General features: G+C 30.5%; 1 protein-coding gene across 1 annotated transcript; it reads right to left on the reverse strand.

The window, feature by feature from the left end:
- Window positions 1-7,437: 7,437 nt before the first annotated feature.
- LOC103846056 (putative polyol transporter 1) lies at window positions 7,438-9,572 on the reverse strand. Its single transcript, XM_033275525.1, has 3 exons — window positions 9,206-9,572; window positions 8,785-9,131; window positions 7,438-8,695 (listed from the first exon to the last, which is right to left on the reverse strand). The coding sequence occupies exons 1-3, from the start codon at window positions 9,330-9,332 to the stop codon at window positions 7,634-7,636; spliced, it is 1,536 nt and encodes a 511-aa protein (XP_033131416.1). The 5' UTR covers window positions 9,333-9,572; the 3' UTR covers window positions 7,438-7,633.
- Between the last annotated feature and the right edge of the window lie 10,250 nt (window positions 9,573-19,822).

A 19,822-nucleotide genomic window follows, 5' to 3' on the forward strand; every position in this document is an offset into this window, starting at 1 on the left:
TGGTTTCAAAAAAATCTCCAAAAAACCTAGACTACTTACATTTCAGTCGTCATAGGTTAGTTTTGCATTTGACTGGATAATTTCAGAAGTATGACTTCCCCAGACGACTTACATTTCAGTCGTCTGGCGAAAATTAAAATAATAATATTTTTTAAAAAGTAAACGACTTACAATTAAGTAGTCATAGGTTAGTTTTGCAATTGAAAAAAAAAACTTCAAGATTTAATTATACACAGACGACTTATAATTCAGTCGTCCACGAGACGACTTACTTGTAAGTCGTCCAGGATTTTTTTCCGAGATTCTGGTCAAACCTCGTAAATCCTAGACGACTTACATGTAAGTCGTCTCGTGGACAACTGAATTATAAGTCGTCTGTATATAATTAAATCTTGAAGTTTTTTTTTCAGTTGCAAAACTAATCTATGACGACTTAACTGTAAGTCGTCTACTTTTAAAAAATATTATTATTTTAATTTTCACTAGACGACTGAAATGTAAGTCGTCCAGGAAAGTCAAACTTCTGAAATAATCCAGTCAAATGCAAAACTAACCTATGACGACTGAAATGTAAGTCGTCTAGCTTTTTTGGAGTTTTTTTTTTAACCAAACAATAGTAGACGACTTATTTTTCAGTCGTCTGAAATAACAGATTTCAAAGTCAATTGAAAATAACCTCTGCGTTGACCAGACGACTTATATTTTAGTCATCTGGAATACTTAGATTGAAGTCGTCCGCGTCGTCCTAAATGGACAACGTCTCTGGAAGTCTACTAGATGACCTCCGTGGATGTCGTCTTCGTCAATGTTTAATAAACTTGCATTTTTTCTAAAACTATAAAGACTTTTTAATATTTTCTTGTTAATTCATGTTTATTAATGAATATTTGGGCTACTGAATGAAATTTATAACTTAATTGGTGATATTTATGAGGTTACCAATATTCACGTTAGTTAAAGTTTCTAACTGATCCGAGAAAACTTCCATGGAAGTCTTCTCCGCTAGTTTTTAAGTCTTCTACGTTAGTTTTTGAATAACTTGTATTTTTAAGAGTGATAAGTAACTTCAAGATATGTAAAACTCATATTTACAAAATATGTTATCTTCCTTAGTTTTACTAAATTTGACTAAGTTTTTCAACGCAAACTTATAAAAAATATGATATGCTTTGACTAGTTACCATTGTTTGTTTCCATCTCTTAAGTATTATTGTTATAGACAATAATGATGACTATTATTATGAGTTGGAAGAAGGGTTAAAATGCTTCTTAAAATGTTGTATCAATATGAAGCTACCAACATTCTTGTTTATTAAGATGAGAAAAAGGCCATTGGAGTTTATTATTGCATATAAGAGATCCAAAGATAAGAAAAAAACTACTGAAATCTATTATTTCATTGATTTGTAAATGTGTAAACACATTGTTAGCACATTTAATACATCTTGGAAAACATTATTACTGATTTTACAAAAAATTCACAACTAAAAGAGTAGACATGCAATTCACAAAACATACCACAAACAAAACTATTATAGATCATTCCTCTACAAAGACAAGCTTGGAGTCCACTTGATATGGAAGAAAACTTTGTCAGAAGACTTCCAGGAAGTCCAGACGACTTTTAAGAAGTCCAGACGACTTCCAAGAAGTTCAGACGACTTTGTCAGAAGACTTTTAGGAAGTCCAGACGACTTTACAGGAAGTCCAGACGACTTTTAGGAAGTCCAGGCGACTTCCAGGAAGTCCAGACAACTTTGTCAGAAGACTTCCAAGAAGTGCAGACGACTAACAGGTAAGTCGTCCCAGAAGTCTTCCAGATCTGAAAAACCTGCATATTAAATCCAGATCTGAAAAACCTGCATATCCAAAAACGTTCAAATGGCTTAAAAACAGAAAAAATGAGTGGAAGATTAGATAAATCTACCTTTACAGAACACACAAAAATACATATCTAAAAATAATAGATCTACCTTTAAATTAGTGGAAGATGAGTACCATCTAATTAAAAACCTGCAAAAAAGATAGATCAGTAAGAAATACATGAGACAAAACTAAAAAATTCATATAAAGTTTGGTGTTTTCAAGTCAAAGAGATTAGAGTGGGTTTGGAGAGTTTTAGTTTGGGAAAAAAGTAAGAATTTTATACAACAAGAAGTTACCAAATGAAGAAAAATCAGACATAAGAACTTACCAAAATGCTCAGATCTATTATGAAAGGGAGACTTCGTGAGAAGACTTCCATGAAGTGCAGATGACTTCCAGGAAGTCCAGACGACTTCCTGGAAGTCCAGACGACTTCCTGGAAGTCCAGACGACTTTGTCAGAAGACTTCGAAGAAGTCCAGACGACTTCCAGACGACTAACAGGTAAGTCGTCCCAGAAGTCTTCCAGATCTGAAAAACCTGCATATCAAATCCAGATCTGAAAAACCTGCATATCCAAAAACGTTCAAATGACTTAAAAATAGAGAAAATGAGTGGAAGATTAGATAAATCTACATTTATAGAACACACAAAAATACATATCTAAAATTAATTGATCTACCTTTAAATTAGTGGAATATGAGTACCATTTGATTAAAAACCTGCAAAAGAGATAGATTAGTAAGAAATACATGGGACAAAACTGAAAAATTCATATAAAGTTTGGTGTTTTCAAGTCAAAGAGATTAGAGAGAGGTTGGAGAGTTTTAGAATGATGAATATTACAATTTTGTTGCAGCCATTTGAGAGGAGGAGAGAGAATGTGTAAATTTTTCGTTATATAGGGAGACAAAAAATCCAATTAGGTTAAATATTTTTGACTCGGACGACTTCCTGGACAACTTACATTTCAGTCGTCTGGTGAAGAAACTAAAACAGACGAGACGACTTACATGTAAGTCGTCCAGAAGAGTTTAATATTTTTAGCGGGAAATTAAATATTTTTAGCGGGAAACTAAAATAGAAGACTTTCCAGACGACTTACAAGTAAGTCGTCTGGTTTAAATTATTTAAGCGAGAAAATAATTTTTTAAAAAAATTTAGGCTGGAATATTTGGACGACTTACATGTAAGTCGTCTGTTTTAATTTCTTCACCAGACGACTGAAATGTAAGTCGTCTAGACCCTAAACATAACCCTTAAATTAGCTTTTATATGTCCGGTAAATGATCCGGTTAGGTTAAAACGTACATTGGTAAAATTAAAGGTTCGGTACGATGTAGACGACTGAAATATACGTCGTCCGAGTAAATTATTCAACAGACGACTGAAATATAAGTCGTCCACACCCTAAACATAACCCCTAAACTTAATTATCTAATTAAACACTTCATAAAATCAAATCAAACTTGAAAAGTGTTTACTATACACATAAATAAACACATATAGGTGAAAACTAATTTTTGAAAAAAACATTTTAGTTTTCCAAAATCTAACCCTAACAATACATACAATACTACAACATATGTTTGCCAAACTCCTAAACCAAAGAATATTATGATTCACTACTTCCACTCATCTATCTTCAAAACAAATCAATTTTATCATATCTTAATTTATATCACTTAAAACTGTTTATAATTACTTGATTTTTATTTTTCACGCATTAAAATATTATTTTACAAGATTTATAAATTATTTTTAAAATAAACTGGTACCAGACGACTTACACTTCAGTCGTCCAGACGACTTCCAACATCTCAGACGACTCAGACGATTTATTGGGGCTATATTCGTAAAAATGGCTTCTGTTTTTTTGTATGTCACAAGGGGCTGAGCTGTAATTTCACTAGGCTTTTAGGTTAGTTTTGCATTTGATTCAAGTTTGGGTATAGGTTTAGGGTTAAAATCAAGTTGTGGGTTAGTTTTGGCAAAAACCCCAATTTAATATTGCGGGTTGAATCCTATTTTCGTGATTGCATATAAAGTTGCAAAAGAGAAACTCAGAAAACCCAAAAAATAAGATGCTGAGAAATAAATTATAGATAAATACCATAAAATAACTCTAAAATATGTTATCAAAAAATAACAGACAAGGGTCAAAACGACGAAAATAGGTTTCAATGAAAAGATAAAAAAAAAACAAATTACTTACACCCCAACGGTTAATTAATATAGACTTAGAATTTAGATTTGAAGGTTGGATGATGGGTTTAAGATTAATAAACCATTAATTAAAATTTAAAATATATTTTTAAAAATAGTTAAAAAAATTGGATTTCAAAAAAAAAATACAAAAAAAGAAAATTTAAAAAATAATTGAAAAAATTGAAAATAAAAAATTGAAAAAATATTCGAATTGAAATTTTTTTTTCTTAAAAAAAAGTTCATGGACACATGACTTATTCTTCAGTGGTTATGGATGGACACAAAAGGAGCCAGAAACCAAAGGAGAAGAGTTTCATCCTTACCTGTGGAGCTTGAGACGATTTCTTAGGCAACGGAAGGTGTTCTACAAGTAGCAACATGTCAGTTTTTTTATACCGATTGTAAGGATCTAATCTCAATGATTCAAGGCCCAAGAGCATGGCCATGCTTTTCAAAAAATTAAAGGAGTTGCTGAGAGGCTAAAATTAAAGGAGGTGAGATAGCAAGATCATTTCATAGGGATTTGTACTACATTGATTATTCTATTCCGGTCTAGTTCTCCAGACCAGCTCAAGTTGAGTAATAGAATAACCGTTTGATGAAAAACACTCATTATATGTACATATGTTTGTTTATGAGAAAATAAAAAGCGACGAGTCTATTGAAGAACGTTTTCCCCTAGGTGTGATGAATATAAGAAACTAACATTGATTTTGACATAATTAATAAATTAACATTTAACACCATTTTGAACCGGTTATGCCCTCAGTTGTAATAAGTATCCGGTTACATTTAAGAAGAGTGGATGACATCAATGTTTTGTGATGGACATAAATGAATGCCTGCTATTTAATATTACATGTAAATATAAAGAAACCAACGTTACAACATTATTTACCACATATATACTTAATCACTGTAGTAGTAAAGTGAATAGAAATAGAAGAATTTTCAATAAAGTATTCTACATCACCAAAATAGTATAGAATCCAAACCTCACTTACAACCTCTAAATATCAAACTCAACCCCAACTTCAAAATACTAAACCCTAAACCAGAATCAGTAAACCCAAACTCAAATATAAACTATAACTAGATTTTGACCCGCGCAGGCGCGCGGGTGTACATTTTGAAAAATATGTTGATATTTGTTTTTCATGTAATTATTAAGGTTTTACAAAATGAATCCAAAGAACAGAACCGATACCGATCCGAAAATATAGTACCAAACCCGAACATAAATTGATTAAATATTCGAATTATTCAAAATTTTATTATTTAGAGAACCAAATCTGATCCGAACCGAAGTATTCGGGTACTCGAATTTATCTAAAAATAGATTTATATACTTATATATATATTAATTATTTTTAGATTTAACGTATATAAAACATTAAGAATGATACTTTTAAATTGGTTTAAATACTTGAAAACATATATATAGATAGTCAAAAGTAAATATCTGCAATAGTTAAAGTATACTCAAATCACCAAAAATACTTAAAATAATTATTGATTCCGTATCCAAAATTTTAAATCAAACCAATTGATATGTTAAGCTTAGGTATTCTGACATATGTTATTCAAATTTATAGGTAATATATTATTTTATTTATAGATTTTGAGAAATTTAAAATAGATAATGATATAAAACTTTAAAAATAATTTAAATGGGTTATCCAAACGCGAACCAAACCCGCAAAGATCCGAATCAAACTCAAACCAAAATTTAGAAACATCCTAACATGGCTTAAATCTTTGACTCCGAAAACCCGAAACACAAACCGATCAGAACCAAACCCGTATGGGTGCCCGAAATCTCATCCCTATTCATTATTATATATCGTATACTGTCATCATATAATTAATTGTATTTTATATTTACCATCATATAAGTAATCATATAATTAATAGTATTTTATACGTACCATCATATAAATAATTATATATATTATATTTATAAAACTTAATAGGAAATATAAAAACGATAATTTGAGTTGGTATTTCAAATTGGGCTTTGTATTGTATTTTTATTATATATATTGACAACATTTTTGTATAATGGTTATTGAAAAATAGTTTAGTAAAAATCCATTTTTGAATATATGTATTAGTTTTTAATCAATTTTTGATATAAATCAACTTTAAATTATTATTTTGATTTGAAATATGTGTATAAAGTTTAAATTTTGTTTTATGGTTAGTTTAGAAAAGAAAAAGTTTTAGGCGATTAGATTGACCCGTTTTCGTATATTTTAAATCTCGCCCAGATAGATAGTTTTTTATAATATGATGGACTTTTAATTTTTCTTAAAAACATAAGCCCATTACTTTTTTTTCTTAATACTATTATCCTTGTTTCCAAACAAAATTAATTTTTTTTTAAAAGACTACAATTTATGTTTCCAAACACTCTAAATTTTTTTAATAGTCCTATTCAAGTCTCCAAACACTCCAATTTTGTACTTGAGTTTTAATAAGATAGATATATAAAAATAAAATTTTCAGTTATTTTTAATTTTGTTATAGTGGTAGATAAAAATATGATATTCCATTGTTGATGTATAATCTTTCCATTTACATATTCACATGATTTATTCCAATTATATATATATTGCACCATTACATATAAATGAAATTATATTCACAGTTATATGGTGACTACTCTTCATCAGTGGGTGCGACTGCATGACACATATCCAATGTTTCAATTTTGTGGTTCTCAGCTGCTGTCCGAACATGTTCTTGTTAAGGACACACAATTTAATACTGGTTCTATTTGTTGATTACTAAACCCGTTCTATTCTATATGTATATAATAGTATAGAACACAATAAATTGTTCATCTTCTTTTATCAATTTCTGGTACCTCACAGAGACAGAAAATTAGTGTATGTGGCTGTAACAGTAGAGATGGTACATTTATCATGCGATAGAGGAAATAATTTTGCTGTTGGTACAGTAGATGGAAGAGAAGAATAAGCAGAGGTGTGAGATGTGAGGTGAAGACGGGGTGATTCCGATGAAAACGAATATGGTGGTGACAATGGAAAGCTCAATGGTGATGGTGGTTCCCATTGTATCGATCGGTGGTGATTAAGGCAGAGTAACCAACGATTTATGTGTAGTTATCAACGAAAAATCAAGATAGAAAAGAAAAAAGAAGATAATGTTTATGTGTTCGATACTTTTCACAGTAACTAATTAATAATGTATTTTGTTTTCTTTGCAGGTTGAACCGGTCATATGAAAGGGTATAACAACAATATTATATAAAATATGCAATATATAGGTGAGAGGTAGGTCAATTCGTCATACAGTTAATTATAATTTTTTGTGTGCTATACAGTGCAATTTCCATGAATATATCTTTGTAAGGTTTTTACGTTCTTGTCAATTAAAGAAATAGCATCAGGTAGGTTGAATTCACATTCTCATCAAAATAAAGTTGAGCTTAGTTAACAAGTTGAGCTAGATGGAAACTTACATTATTAAAGCAATTTTCTTTTCTTTCTAATGAAATTTCCCCAATTCACGACAACATATTTCATTATTTCTTATCAGTGTTTCTCAACCACTTCTTTACCTTCCTTTGTAACATTCTTCTTCTTGTTTGCAGTGTAGCTCCCGAAAAGACTCTCCATCTCTTCCAAAGGTATACCTCGTGTCTCTGGAAGGAAAGTAAAGAAGAAGACCCATGCAGCAGCAGCAACTCCGGCAAAGAGAAGGAATGCACCACCGATGGTTAGACCTTTAGAAAGCGATAGGAATGTCATTCCGATAATACCACTCATTAATCTATTCAACATCACTCCCAAACTTGCCCCTTGAGCTCTTAGCCTCACAGGGAATATCTCTGAGCAGTAGACCCACGTCACTGGGCCGGCACCTATTGAGAATGTTGCTACAAACGTCATTACCATTGTAACGCTAAGCACAATAGCCCACTTGAGCGTGTGTCCTGGGTTTCTGTCGATGACTGTAAGACTAGTCCCAAGCGCGGTCAATGAAAGAAACATTCCGCCCATACTCGTGAGCAACAAGGCACGGCGTCCAAACCGGTCGACCACGCAAGTCCCTACAACGATAAAGAGTGTTTTGACAATTCCAACAGCGACAGTTGCCAAGAGCTGGTCATTCTTGGATTTCAGTCCAGCCTTTTGGAAGATGGTCGGAGAGTAAAGGACGACCGCGTCAATTCCGGAGGCTTGCTGAGCGAAATGGATACCGAGACATGCTATTAGGATATGTCGGACAGCAGGGGTTGGCCGGACAAGAAGATCCTTCCACACGCCTTTTCCGGCACTCTTCCTGTTGGGAACAACTATAACATCGTCTGTCATGTCCTCGGGAATTCCGGCAGCCCGTTTGATGTCATTGAGTCTAGAGATGGCTTCTTCTTTGGTGTTTGAGGTTTTGTCGAGGACTTTAAAAGCATCCCCAAGGCGACCCTGGAGGACTAGCCATCTCGGAGACTCGGGCATTGCCAACACTCCAATGGCTAGGCACACTGAGGGAATCGCTCCGACACCTAACATGAATCTCCACCCAATATGCACGGGAAGCTTGGCAAAAAAGTAGTTCGATACGTACCCAAGAAGTATACCAATGTTGATAAATATCTGCATACAAAAGAACATATAAGCACTAAGTTTCATTTAAAATGTGCTTTTTATTATATCTAAAATTAGAAAGGTCAGATCTATTAGACCTCAGGGAAAGAGCTGAGAAAACCACGAGAAGTAGCAGGAGCAACTTCAGCCGTGTAAACCGGTGCGATCATCATAGCATAACCGACGCCAATACCAGCTACAAAACGGCCAACCATAATGAAAGGATAATTTGTGGCAAACCCCATGAGAAGGGCACCACAAAAGAAGAAGGCTCCTGCCAACACTATGGTGTATCGTCTCCCGATCCAATCAGAAGTTCTCCCCGCGGCGCCTGAACCTACCAGGGAGTAGATGTTTAAAATTCCCATGAGAATCTCAAGCTGTACGTCTGACAGTTTCAAATCTTCTTTTATAAAAATTGCAGCTCCACTCATCACTCCAATGTCTGCAACATCCATAGATATGTAAGGACGATTACAGAAACCAACTATGACATGGATCGTTAGAATAAAATCGTACCGTAACCAAGGATGATTGAAGTCATGGAGGCTAAGATTGCACATGCAAAAGCAAACCGGCTTCTATTCCCCCTCGGCGCCTCGGCTTCTGCAGTGACAACACCTTTCTCTATTCCAGAGGAACTCATCGTCTTCACTATGATTGCAAGAAAATGAAATTAATTAATAGAAGAGAGTATGAAAATGGAAAATGAACTTTGGTTCTTGTGGATGATGGAATTATTGGGATGATGGAATGGGTTTAAATAAATGTGTAATGCTCACAACAAAAACTAACTAATACCGACTGTTAAGAAAATACTTAGTTAACTGATTACCCGTTATGGTTAAACAAAATTTCAGGGATATAAATATAGATTAGAAGATGTCAAGATCCAGTGTTTTCCTCTCATCAACAAGTTTTGTCCTAAAATCGGTTGCTTACAGTAAAAACAGATCTAACAAGATTCTCTCTCTCTCTCTCTCTCTCTCTCTCTCTCTCTCTCTCTCTCTCTCTCTCTCTCTCTCTCTCTCTCTCTCTCCTAAAGTTAGTAACATATCTTATTATATAAAAGGTTAGTTCTTTAAAATTAATAATTAACACTATCACTACACAGTGCACTTAAAATTTTGAAATGGTGACATGTTTGAAATATATCATAGATAATAAGATAAACTAGAGTTGACCCACGAAACCACTGGAGACTTTAGGATTTGAGGATTTGCTACTTTGTAAAGGGAGAAGGCTCCATCTCTCTCGCCTAGAGAAGATTATCTTGAACCCTCTTTTTGTTTCTGTTATTCTTATGCAGTATTATTCAATATTGATGTTTGTGTTTTCTTGTGTCATGGCTGAGTAGTCGGCTAGCTAGTCTAGGGTTCTAGGGTGTTAATCATGTGAGCTAAACATAGATAAGTGAATCATATTATTGTCTTCACTCATATCCATCCTTACTGCTTGCATTAATCTGGCCGCTTAATGCTAGATCCTAGGTTTAACCTGTTTATTAACCGTGTAATAGGTTGCTAGATCTGTTATGAATGAGCCTAGCATCCATAATCAGCGAAAGTAGATATTAGGGTGTTTGGTGAACCTATCGGACTTGATCTCTATTGCTTGCTGTCGCGGCTTGACCCAAACGAGAGTTTAGATATCAAGATCGATCAGCATAGGGGGCTGTTCTACTTGAGTGATCCGAGTTCTGGACCTGTTCTTATAGCGCTTGAATAATTGTTTATCTCACAAGTATTAGCACCTGATGAAGTAACCCTAGGCTGGCTTCTTTTAAGTTGAATTCACATTTACATTATTTACTTGTTTTGCACGTTACCCACAAATCAAAACCCCATTATTGTTTTAGCTAAGTATTGATCCCATAAGGATAAAGTGTAATTGTTGGTCTATGTGGATTCGATCCTAAAGTGCTACATCGACATACCATTCGATTGTGGTAGTGTGCACATTAGGTTAATTGGTGTGGGTATACACGTAATATCAGACCCGGATGACCTAACTCGAACCCCACACATAAATTTATAATATACAAGCGGAGCCTAATTTCAAAACCCAAGAAAATTGATCCCGCAAGAAACAACTTGTACCTGAATGAATACTTGAATGTCCATATCTTCTGATTCTGTAAATAAATTTTTTTAAAAACTCTTTCTATATATTTGGCTAAAATAAAGGAAATAAAAAGAATTTTTTATTTAGTAAAATAGTTATACGGAGTGAAACATTAAGTGACAAGAAATGTAATACGTTTTAATTATTTTGATTTAAATTATTTTTTTGTTCACATAAATTATGACTTTGAATTATGTGTTTGGTTACATAACTTTTCACCGACTGGAACTAACATAATTTTTTTTTGTAAAATAGATTAAACCGAACTATTAACCATATGCAAAACCCGGCTATTTTACATTTTTGATTTTTATAATTTGCACAAATTTAGGGTATGCATAGTGACTAAGGAGCTAGATATGATTTTTATAATTTGCACAAATCATAAAACAAACCATAAACAAAAATATTACACATGGAGCTAGATATCATTCCTCAACATAGATAATATTGGAATCCATTTAACATCATCTCTTTGCACCACTTTCGGTAGAAGACTTCGGAAGACTTCCTGAAGACTTCGTGGAAAGTCTCTAGCATAAAATAAATTAGAAGACTTCCCACTAAGTCTTCCAATAGTCTTCTGAGAGTATTCCTAGAAGTTTTTCAAAATCTGATTCAGATCCGAAAAATCTGCATATTCAAAAGTATTCAAATGGCTTCAAAACAGAGAAAACTCAAAAAATAATTTTTTTATGCTTAAATAATAAACAAAACAATTACATTTGGTTGAACCTATAACTTTTTAGAATCTAATATATAAACACACAAAAATATATATCAAAACATTGTACCACTTTGGGCGGAAGACTTCCCGAAGACTTCGTGGAAAGTCTTCTAGCATAAAATGCATTAGAAAACTTTCCAAGGAATCTTCCGAGAAATCTTCTGAGAAGTCTTTTAAAGTCTGTCTAGATCTGAAAAACCTGCAAATTCAAAAATATTCGAATAGCTTCAAAATACATACAAACTTCAAAAATATAATTTTTATGTTTAAATAATAAACAAAACAGTAATATTAGGTTGAATCTATAGCTTTTTAGAATCTAATATGTAAAACACACAAAAATACATATCCAAAATTTATAGATCTACTTTGAAGGAGTGAAAGATGAGAACCATATAATGAAAAACTTGCAAAAAGAAGATAAATTAGTGAGAAGACATAAGAAAAAAAATGAGAAATAGATTTAAAGTTTGGTGTTTTGACGTTCAAAGAGATTAAAGAGAGGTTAGAGAGTTTTAAACTGAGAAACATTACATTTTTCTTTGCAGCTATTTGAGAGGAAAAATAGAATATGTAAATTTTCTTTATATATGGAAACAAAAATTCCAATTAAGTTAAATATTTTCGATACATAAGACTTTTTGGAAAGTCTTCTAAGAGCCTAAAATCAAATAACTAACTAAATAGCAAAAAACACTTCATTAAACTTAAAATCAAAATTTAAAGTATTTAATATACACAAAACTAAATACATATATGCCAAATTTAATTGTTTTCTTTTAAGTTAAGATTTTCAAATCTATCCGTAAAAAAATCAACAATACTATAACATATGTTATCAAACCCTAAACCAAAAAATATCATGACTCAATCTATATTCACTCATCTATGTTAAAAATAATTCAATTTAGTAAAATTAAATTTACACCATTTAGAAATGTTTATATTTACATGATTTAGATTTTTCTCCCTATCAAAATATATTTTATAAATTACTTTTAAGATCTAATACATGAAAAGACTTCTGGAAAACTTTGTTTTTGGCGGAAAACATAAATTCTACTAAATTTTAGATAGGACACCTACCTACTACAAAAATTCGGGCGGGAATATGTCAGAAGACTTTTTGGGAAGTCTTGTAGAAGTCTTCCAAACCCTAACCTAATCAAATAACTAAATAAATAGCAAAGCACAATTCATTAAACTTAAAATCATCTTATATAAAGTGTTTAATATACACAAAACTAAACACATGTAAGTAAAAAATTTTGAGTTAAGAGTCCAAAATCTAACCCTAAATACAAACAATACTATAACATATACAATACTATAACATATGTTACCAAACCCTAAACCAAAGTCTTCTGGGAGTCTTCCACACCCTATAATCAAATAAGTAAACAAAAAATATTTCCTTAAACTTAAAAGAAACTTAGAAAATGTTTAAATCAAATTATTAGATAGTCACTAAACACATATATGTCAAATTTTTTAAAAAAATCAAAAGATAATATTTCAAATCTAACCATGAAAACATCAACAATACTATAACATATGTTACCAAATCATAAACCAAAGGCTATCATGACTTGATCTTCATTCACTCATCTATGTTAAAAATAATTCAATTTTAGGAAAATTAAATTTCCATAATTTAGAAATGTTTATTAATACATGATTTTGATTTTTTTCCTTTTCAAAATATTTTTTATAAAATTTATTAATTACTTTTAAGATCTAATACATGAGAAGACTTCTAGAAGACTTCGATTTAGGTGGGAAACCTAAATAATTCTAAAATTTAGGCAGAAACCCTAAATTCTACTAAAATTTAGACAAGATATGCCAGAAGCAAAAAATACTTCTTTAAACTTAAAAGATACTTAGAAAGTGTTTAAATCTAGTTATTAGTCACTAACAGGTAGTGGTCAAATTAAAAAAAAAGGATAAGATTTCAAAATCTACCCTAAAAATACTAACAATACTACAATATTTGTTACCAACACTAAACCAAAGACTATCATGACTCAACATTCACTCAACTATGTTGAAAATAATTCAATTTTAGTAAAACTAAATTTACATCGTTTAAAAATGTTTATTATTACATGATATCATTTTTTTCCCATCAAAATATTTAAAAAAAATAAAAAATAAATTATAATATATTTAAAATCGACCGAACAAGGAGAAGAGAAGACTTTTTTGTAAGTCTTCTCACGCAGAGGGTTATAATGGTAAAACTCAATACATGTCATTTATTTGGTCATAATGATGTTGTTGTAATTTCACTAGTTTTTTTTATTTTTGAATTTAATTAAATTTGGGTATATTTTTGTATTCAAAATCAAAATTTGAGTCATTTTTGACAATTTTTCCATAAAGTTGCACGGTTCCATATCTAGTGAGAATATAATTAACATAGATCAAAATATTTCAAGCAATAGTTACAAATTTTGTTCACTTTGAACTTTATTTTAGTTTGGTATATATATAAATTTTATGTATAAGATTTTTGTTGTTCAATATAAATATATAATACAATGTCTAATATTTTTATTTAAAATATATAAGTAAGTGATTCATCTGCCGGGCTGCCGCACCTATCTAAACAAATTCCACATTTATCTGAACAAATGAATTTGTACAATATAATTGAATCATGAAAGTTAGGTTAATATTTTATTTTCATCTCTTTATTATACTTATTATAAATTTGGGGATTATTATTTACATGTATTAAATTTACACAGTAAGAGTTTAAGTTGATTATTGTATTATGTTAATTAGGATTTTGATTTGGATTTAACGTTTCAGATGGACTATATTACTCGTGTTTCCGTTACACTGGATTGTTCATCACTCCCTTTTGTTTTCTATAGTTAGAATATTTACCATTTCCATTAATTTAATCATTTAATATAGCAATTATTGACATTTACTTTGGTAAATCCGGTCATATGTCCGTCTAAAGTGTCCGTCTAAATTCGGTCTGTTTCTTTTTCAGTGTCTTCTGTTCACTTTAGTTATATTATGTTTTTTTGAATATGTCTTATGTTAATTTCAAATTTTCAAGGAAAATCAATGGAGTTATCGCAAGTACCTTTCTAAAGTCTGCATTAAGCCTGAGCATTTTAACAAAATCTGAAAACCGAAATGAATGCAAACAAAAAAAAAACGAAACCAAATCAGAATCGTTATAAAGATACCTGTATGGAGACTAAGAGCTAGGTATATTAAGGTTTGGGTACAATTCTAATTGAACCAAAATTGGTATTAAGATATGAAAACATCCGATTAATCTATGAATTTTTACATATATTAAGGTAATTTAGAAATTTTGTATTTTTTTGTTACTTTGAATACTTTTTTTGTTAGTTTAAAATATTAACTATTTTAATTATATTTTTGAATAGTTTATATGTTTTGAGTATTTTTCAGTTTCGTTAGTTTTAAAATATTTTTAGGAGTTCAAACATAGTTTACAACCCGATCTGAAGTGAACCCGGAAGGAAGCGGACAAATCTGATCTAAAAATTAGTAAAACCCGAATGAGACTTATGAGCATACTACCAAAAATTAGAATCAACCAAACCGAACCCAAACGGGACACCGAATACCTATGCCTTGTCTGCACTCATGTATCCATCTTGTATTGTATTGTGCTTCTGTCTCTTTTTCAGTTTCGGTGTAGATACCTTGGTACATGGTTTCATCCGAGTAACATGGCAGGCATACTTCTGGGGGCAGTAGTCCAGCTGGAAATTTCTTCCAAATGAGCGGAAAGATAAGTGGTGGCAAACTTTCATTGTAAGTCTTTCCTTTCCTTTTCCTTTTTCATTTTCTAAGTAATGAAATAATCAACATAACTAACTACTAATGTATTTTCTTATTTGACTTATAAGCATACTACCGAAAATCCAAATTTGAAGGCTCCTATATATGCCCAAGAAGAGATATAGTTTGATAGGTAGACCTTTGCCAAACAATCATCATGCACATTTTGATCTCTTGACAGAAAAGAAACACATGAAGAAATCAAAAGAGGAAGATGGTGATTTGATATCCGAGAGTACCCTGTGGAGATTCTTCGGTTTGGTGATCGAATTGCTGGCTTGGATGAGCTCTTGTGAGTCTGAGAAAAGCCAGATTTTGGAGATGTCAAGGTGGTGAGCATAAGAGATGGCTGCTCTAATAGCTAAAGCTTCAGCCAAAGGAAGTACCTTTGATATAAGTTTTAACAGGCTCATTCTCATACTTATCTAATATTTTGTTCTATATGTCTAGGCTTTCCCGTGGAGATGAAAGTATCCACCAAAAATCATAAATTTCATCTAGCAAGTTTTACTTGGAAGTGTTAGGAGTAGAAAAATAGAGTTTCTGCAAAACAATATCCTCAATGTGATTTTGCAACTTTATCCACAATCTCGAAAATCCACAGGGTCAATCCAATAAATACGAGTCAACCCGCAATATAAACTTTAAATGCATACAAATACAGAGGGTTCAAACCTTGAACCTTAAATAAATTTTGCAAGTTATCTAACCATTTCGGCCAGCTGATATATTTGTTTTCTTATCAGACAAAATAATTTATATAGCAAATCCATTTGAAATGACATTGTTTCTTCGTATTCTTCCATTGAACATGGGAGATCGGGTAATGAACATGATCTACCTTATACTTTTAAAGTTTGTTAACTTGTCTGTCTACATAATTTATGGAAAACATACATGGAATGTATTTTTACGAAATTGATGATTTCATTGTAACTAGGAAAAACTATGTACACATAAATAAATTGTACAACTGATGTAAATATATTTGTTATGTGGTACAACTAATATTTTTCGATTTCACTGTCAAAGTACAACTATGCACAAACTAGTATAAGTCAAAAACTAGTACAACTATGTACAGAAGGTACAACTAAAAAACTGGTACAACTACTTGTTATTTTATTTAATATTGTTTTAAATGTTGACCAGTTTTAAATGTGTATCATATTTTAAACATTGGGGTTGAACACATTAGTAATACTGGTATAAACAACTATTCAAGTTCTGAAATTTAAATATTCAATTGGGTACTGCATATGAAAAAACAATCAGCTGGCCAAATTGGTAAGTGTTTAGATACGTTCTTTTTAAAAAAAAATGTTTTTTGGCAATTATAACACTATCACATATGTTTGCATGATCTACCTTACACTTTTAAGGTTTGTTAACTTCTTTGTCCATATAATTTTTGGAAAACATATATGAAATGTACTTTAACAAAATTGATGATTTCATTTTATTGGGGCAAAGACATGTACACATAAAGAAATGGTACAACTAAGGTAAGTTAATGAAACTTCAACTAGTACAACTATACACAAATTAGTACAACTCAAAAACTAGTACAACTATATAGAGTTGGTACAACTAGAAAACTAGTACAACAACTACTTGTTATTTTATTTAATATTGTTTTAAATGTGCTTCAATTTTTAAATATGTATCATGTTTTAAATTATGTGGTTACTAATGTCGTAGTTGTACTAGTTGTACCATTTGTAAATATTATTGTGTAGTTGAATATGTTGTATTAGTTATACTAATATATATATATATATATATATATATATATATATATATATATATATATATATATTTAAACTAAACATAATTTATTTCATAAGAAACATAAGTTTTAATAGATCTTGGGAAGAGAAACCTACCATCCGATGTTAAAACAACGCAACTCAAATGTTGCCAAAATTAAACTAGTAATCCTATTATTGTAGTTAAACCAGTTGTATCAGTCAGACTATTATTATCGTAATCCAAACACCAAACATGAATGTTTATACATCCTTTTGAACTCTTGATGGTTTTTGTGTCTTCTTCTGGAATATATTCTACTAATCCTTTACTACTGTAACATTTTTCGGCTTGACAATTGTCTTCTTTGGTTACGAGAGCAAAAAAGATAAAAAATGATTTTTTTTCTGTAAATAGTAAAACTAGTACAACTGTTAAAACAACTAATTATTCAAATAATTATTATATAAAACAAAATTTTAATATATATTGATAAATTCATGCATGGGAAAATTAGACCAACATTTTCATTGGTTCTACATTATCCTCTTCTATAACATTATTCGCTGAAAACAAAAACCATAATATAGCCATATTAGTTATAAAATTGTACTAGTTGTAGGTTTTCTAATTATAATAATTATACTCGTTGTAGTTGTACTAGTTATACTAGTTTCAGTTGTACTATGTGTACTAGTAGCACTTTGCATTCTTCATTGTCGAAATTTTGTATTTAGAACTTAGATTTGATTTTATATGAGATAAAATAGATTGGGAATGATGAAGAATTGACCGATTTGGGATAAGAACGAAAATTTGTAAGGTTCGAAGAGTTTTTTTTTTTATTATGGAATGGAGAAATTTGTTAAAATGGAGATTTTAAATCTGGGCTTTTAAAGGTTGTGAATCGGGATGAAGTAAATTAAAACTGAATAATATGGAAGGGATTAGATGTATGGCACTTAACTTTGAGTTTGAGTTTGATTTTTAAGAAATGGTGACGAAAAATGGAGATGAAGAGCGTCAAAATGATGTTGGAGAAGAAGGAGAGATTTGGGGATCTAAGGATCCGGAATGGGTTGGGTCGGATTATTGGGTTTCGATAGGTAGTGGTTGGGTTGGTAAATAAATAGAAGTTTTTGGGTTTTGAGGACTTTTTGACTATTTTTCTATTTAAAACTAATTCAAAATAAAAATCAAAATACAAGGGGTCTTTTTTAGATTTTTTTTCTATGCCAAGTGGTCTATATCAACATTTGTTCCGTGAGAAACAAAAAGAATAAAGAGATAATGAGAGAAAAGAATAATAATATCCGTTAGATTGAGATCTATCAATGGTCAAGATTAATAGTTTTGTTATCCGCACCCTATTGGTCAAGGTTTTTTCTCTTTATTTTTTTTCTTTGTTGTACTCTGTTTTTTTTTTTAATATTTAGTATATTTAATAGTTATTTTATTTTGTGGTTAATAATTTAGTTCATGTTATAATTGTGGGTTTAAGATTTGCTTAAATTTTTAAAAATATAAATTTAACATTCATATATAGAGCTTAAAAAACCAATGATAGAAGATTACAAAATGATTTGATTTCACTTTTTATAAGCAATTTATGTCAAAGGAAATTAAGATTAATAAAGTAGGCAAAAAACTATGATTAATAAAATGATTAGATTTCACTTTTATAAGCAATTTAAAACTTAAAGTTAAATAACAGAAAATATTAGAGTTTTAATATTTTAGTTAGAGTTTAGGGTATATGATTAATTTGGAGTATGATATATATAGTGTTTGAGGGTTAAAGGTTTGGAGTATTGATTTAAGATTTTAAGTTAAATTTTGAAAATAAATTATTTTAAGAATTATATTTAATTTTGAAAAGTTTTTATTTAGAGCCTAGTTTTAAAGTTATGAGTTTAGAATAGAGGTTTAATATATGGATAAAGGTTTAGGGTATTGAGATTTGCACTTAATTTTTTCTAAAGAAATAACTTTTGAGTTTATATTTAATATTTTATGTTAAATTTAAGATTTGATGTTAGAATACTAGAGTTTAATGTTTGTGTTTAAATTTAGGATTTGAAAATTTGTTTAGGTTTAGGGATTTAAAAAGGAAAATATAGTGTTTTTAATTATGTGCTATTAAAAATACGCTATTATAGCATTTTCAAATACTCTATCATAGAGTTTCCAAATATACAAACGCTATCTAAAGTAAAGAGGTATGTCAACCATAACACAAAGGCAAAAAAACGTTATACTCTACTGCTATCAAAATCTTTTTTTCTTGTAGTGCATGAGAGTGAATATCTATCAAACCTTGCCTTTTTTTTATTTATATTATCTGCATTTTTTTTCCTTCCGTTTTGTTGTCAGAATTGTTTTAATCATCTTATGATCATTCTGTATTGTTGTGTTTTTTTAGTATTTTGTGGTGTTGTAAGTTTGAGGATCTAATGAGCTTAATTAATTATGATATGTAATTGGTCGCTGAAGATTGTTTTATTTTCTCCTAGAAAAAATGAATTCCATAAATATTTCCTTATTTTTATAGAAAAAAAAAAAAGACTTGAAGTCTGAGCATAAATTCAGAAGAATATCTAAAAGAATCAACAATACAACTGAAACTGCGTAAAACCCAAATGAAAATTTAAAAAACGTGCACTTTAATATCAATTCCAGCTCCAAAATAAAAATTTAGG

The sequence above is a fragment of the Brassica rapa genome, chromosome A07 (genome assembly GCF_000309985.2).
Source record: "Brassica rapa cultivar Chiifu-401-42 chromosome A07, CAAS_Brap_v3.01, whole genome shotgun sequence".
Classification (NCBI taxonomy): domain Eukaryota; kingdom Viridiplantae; phylum Streptophyta; class Magnoliopsida; order Brassicales; family Brassicaceae; genus Brassica; species Brassica rapa.

Excerpts from the sequence above, each read along its gene's own strand:
- LOC103846056 (XM_033275525.1), bottom strand. The coding sequence starts at position 9,332 with ATGAGTTCCTCTGGAATAGAGAAAGGTGTTGTCACTGCAGAAGCCGAG. Across the intron at positions 9,132-9,205 it reads TTCAATCATCCTTGGTTACG|ACATTGGAGTGATGAGTGGA; the intron begins GTACGATTTTAT and ends TGGATGTTGCAG. Across the intron at positions 8,696-8,784 it reads TTCTCAGCTCTTTCCCTGAG|ATATTTATCAACATTGGTAT; the intron begins GTCTAATAGATC and ends TTTTGTATGCAG.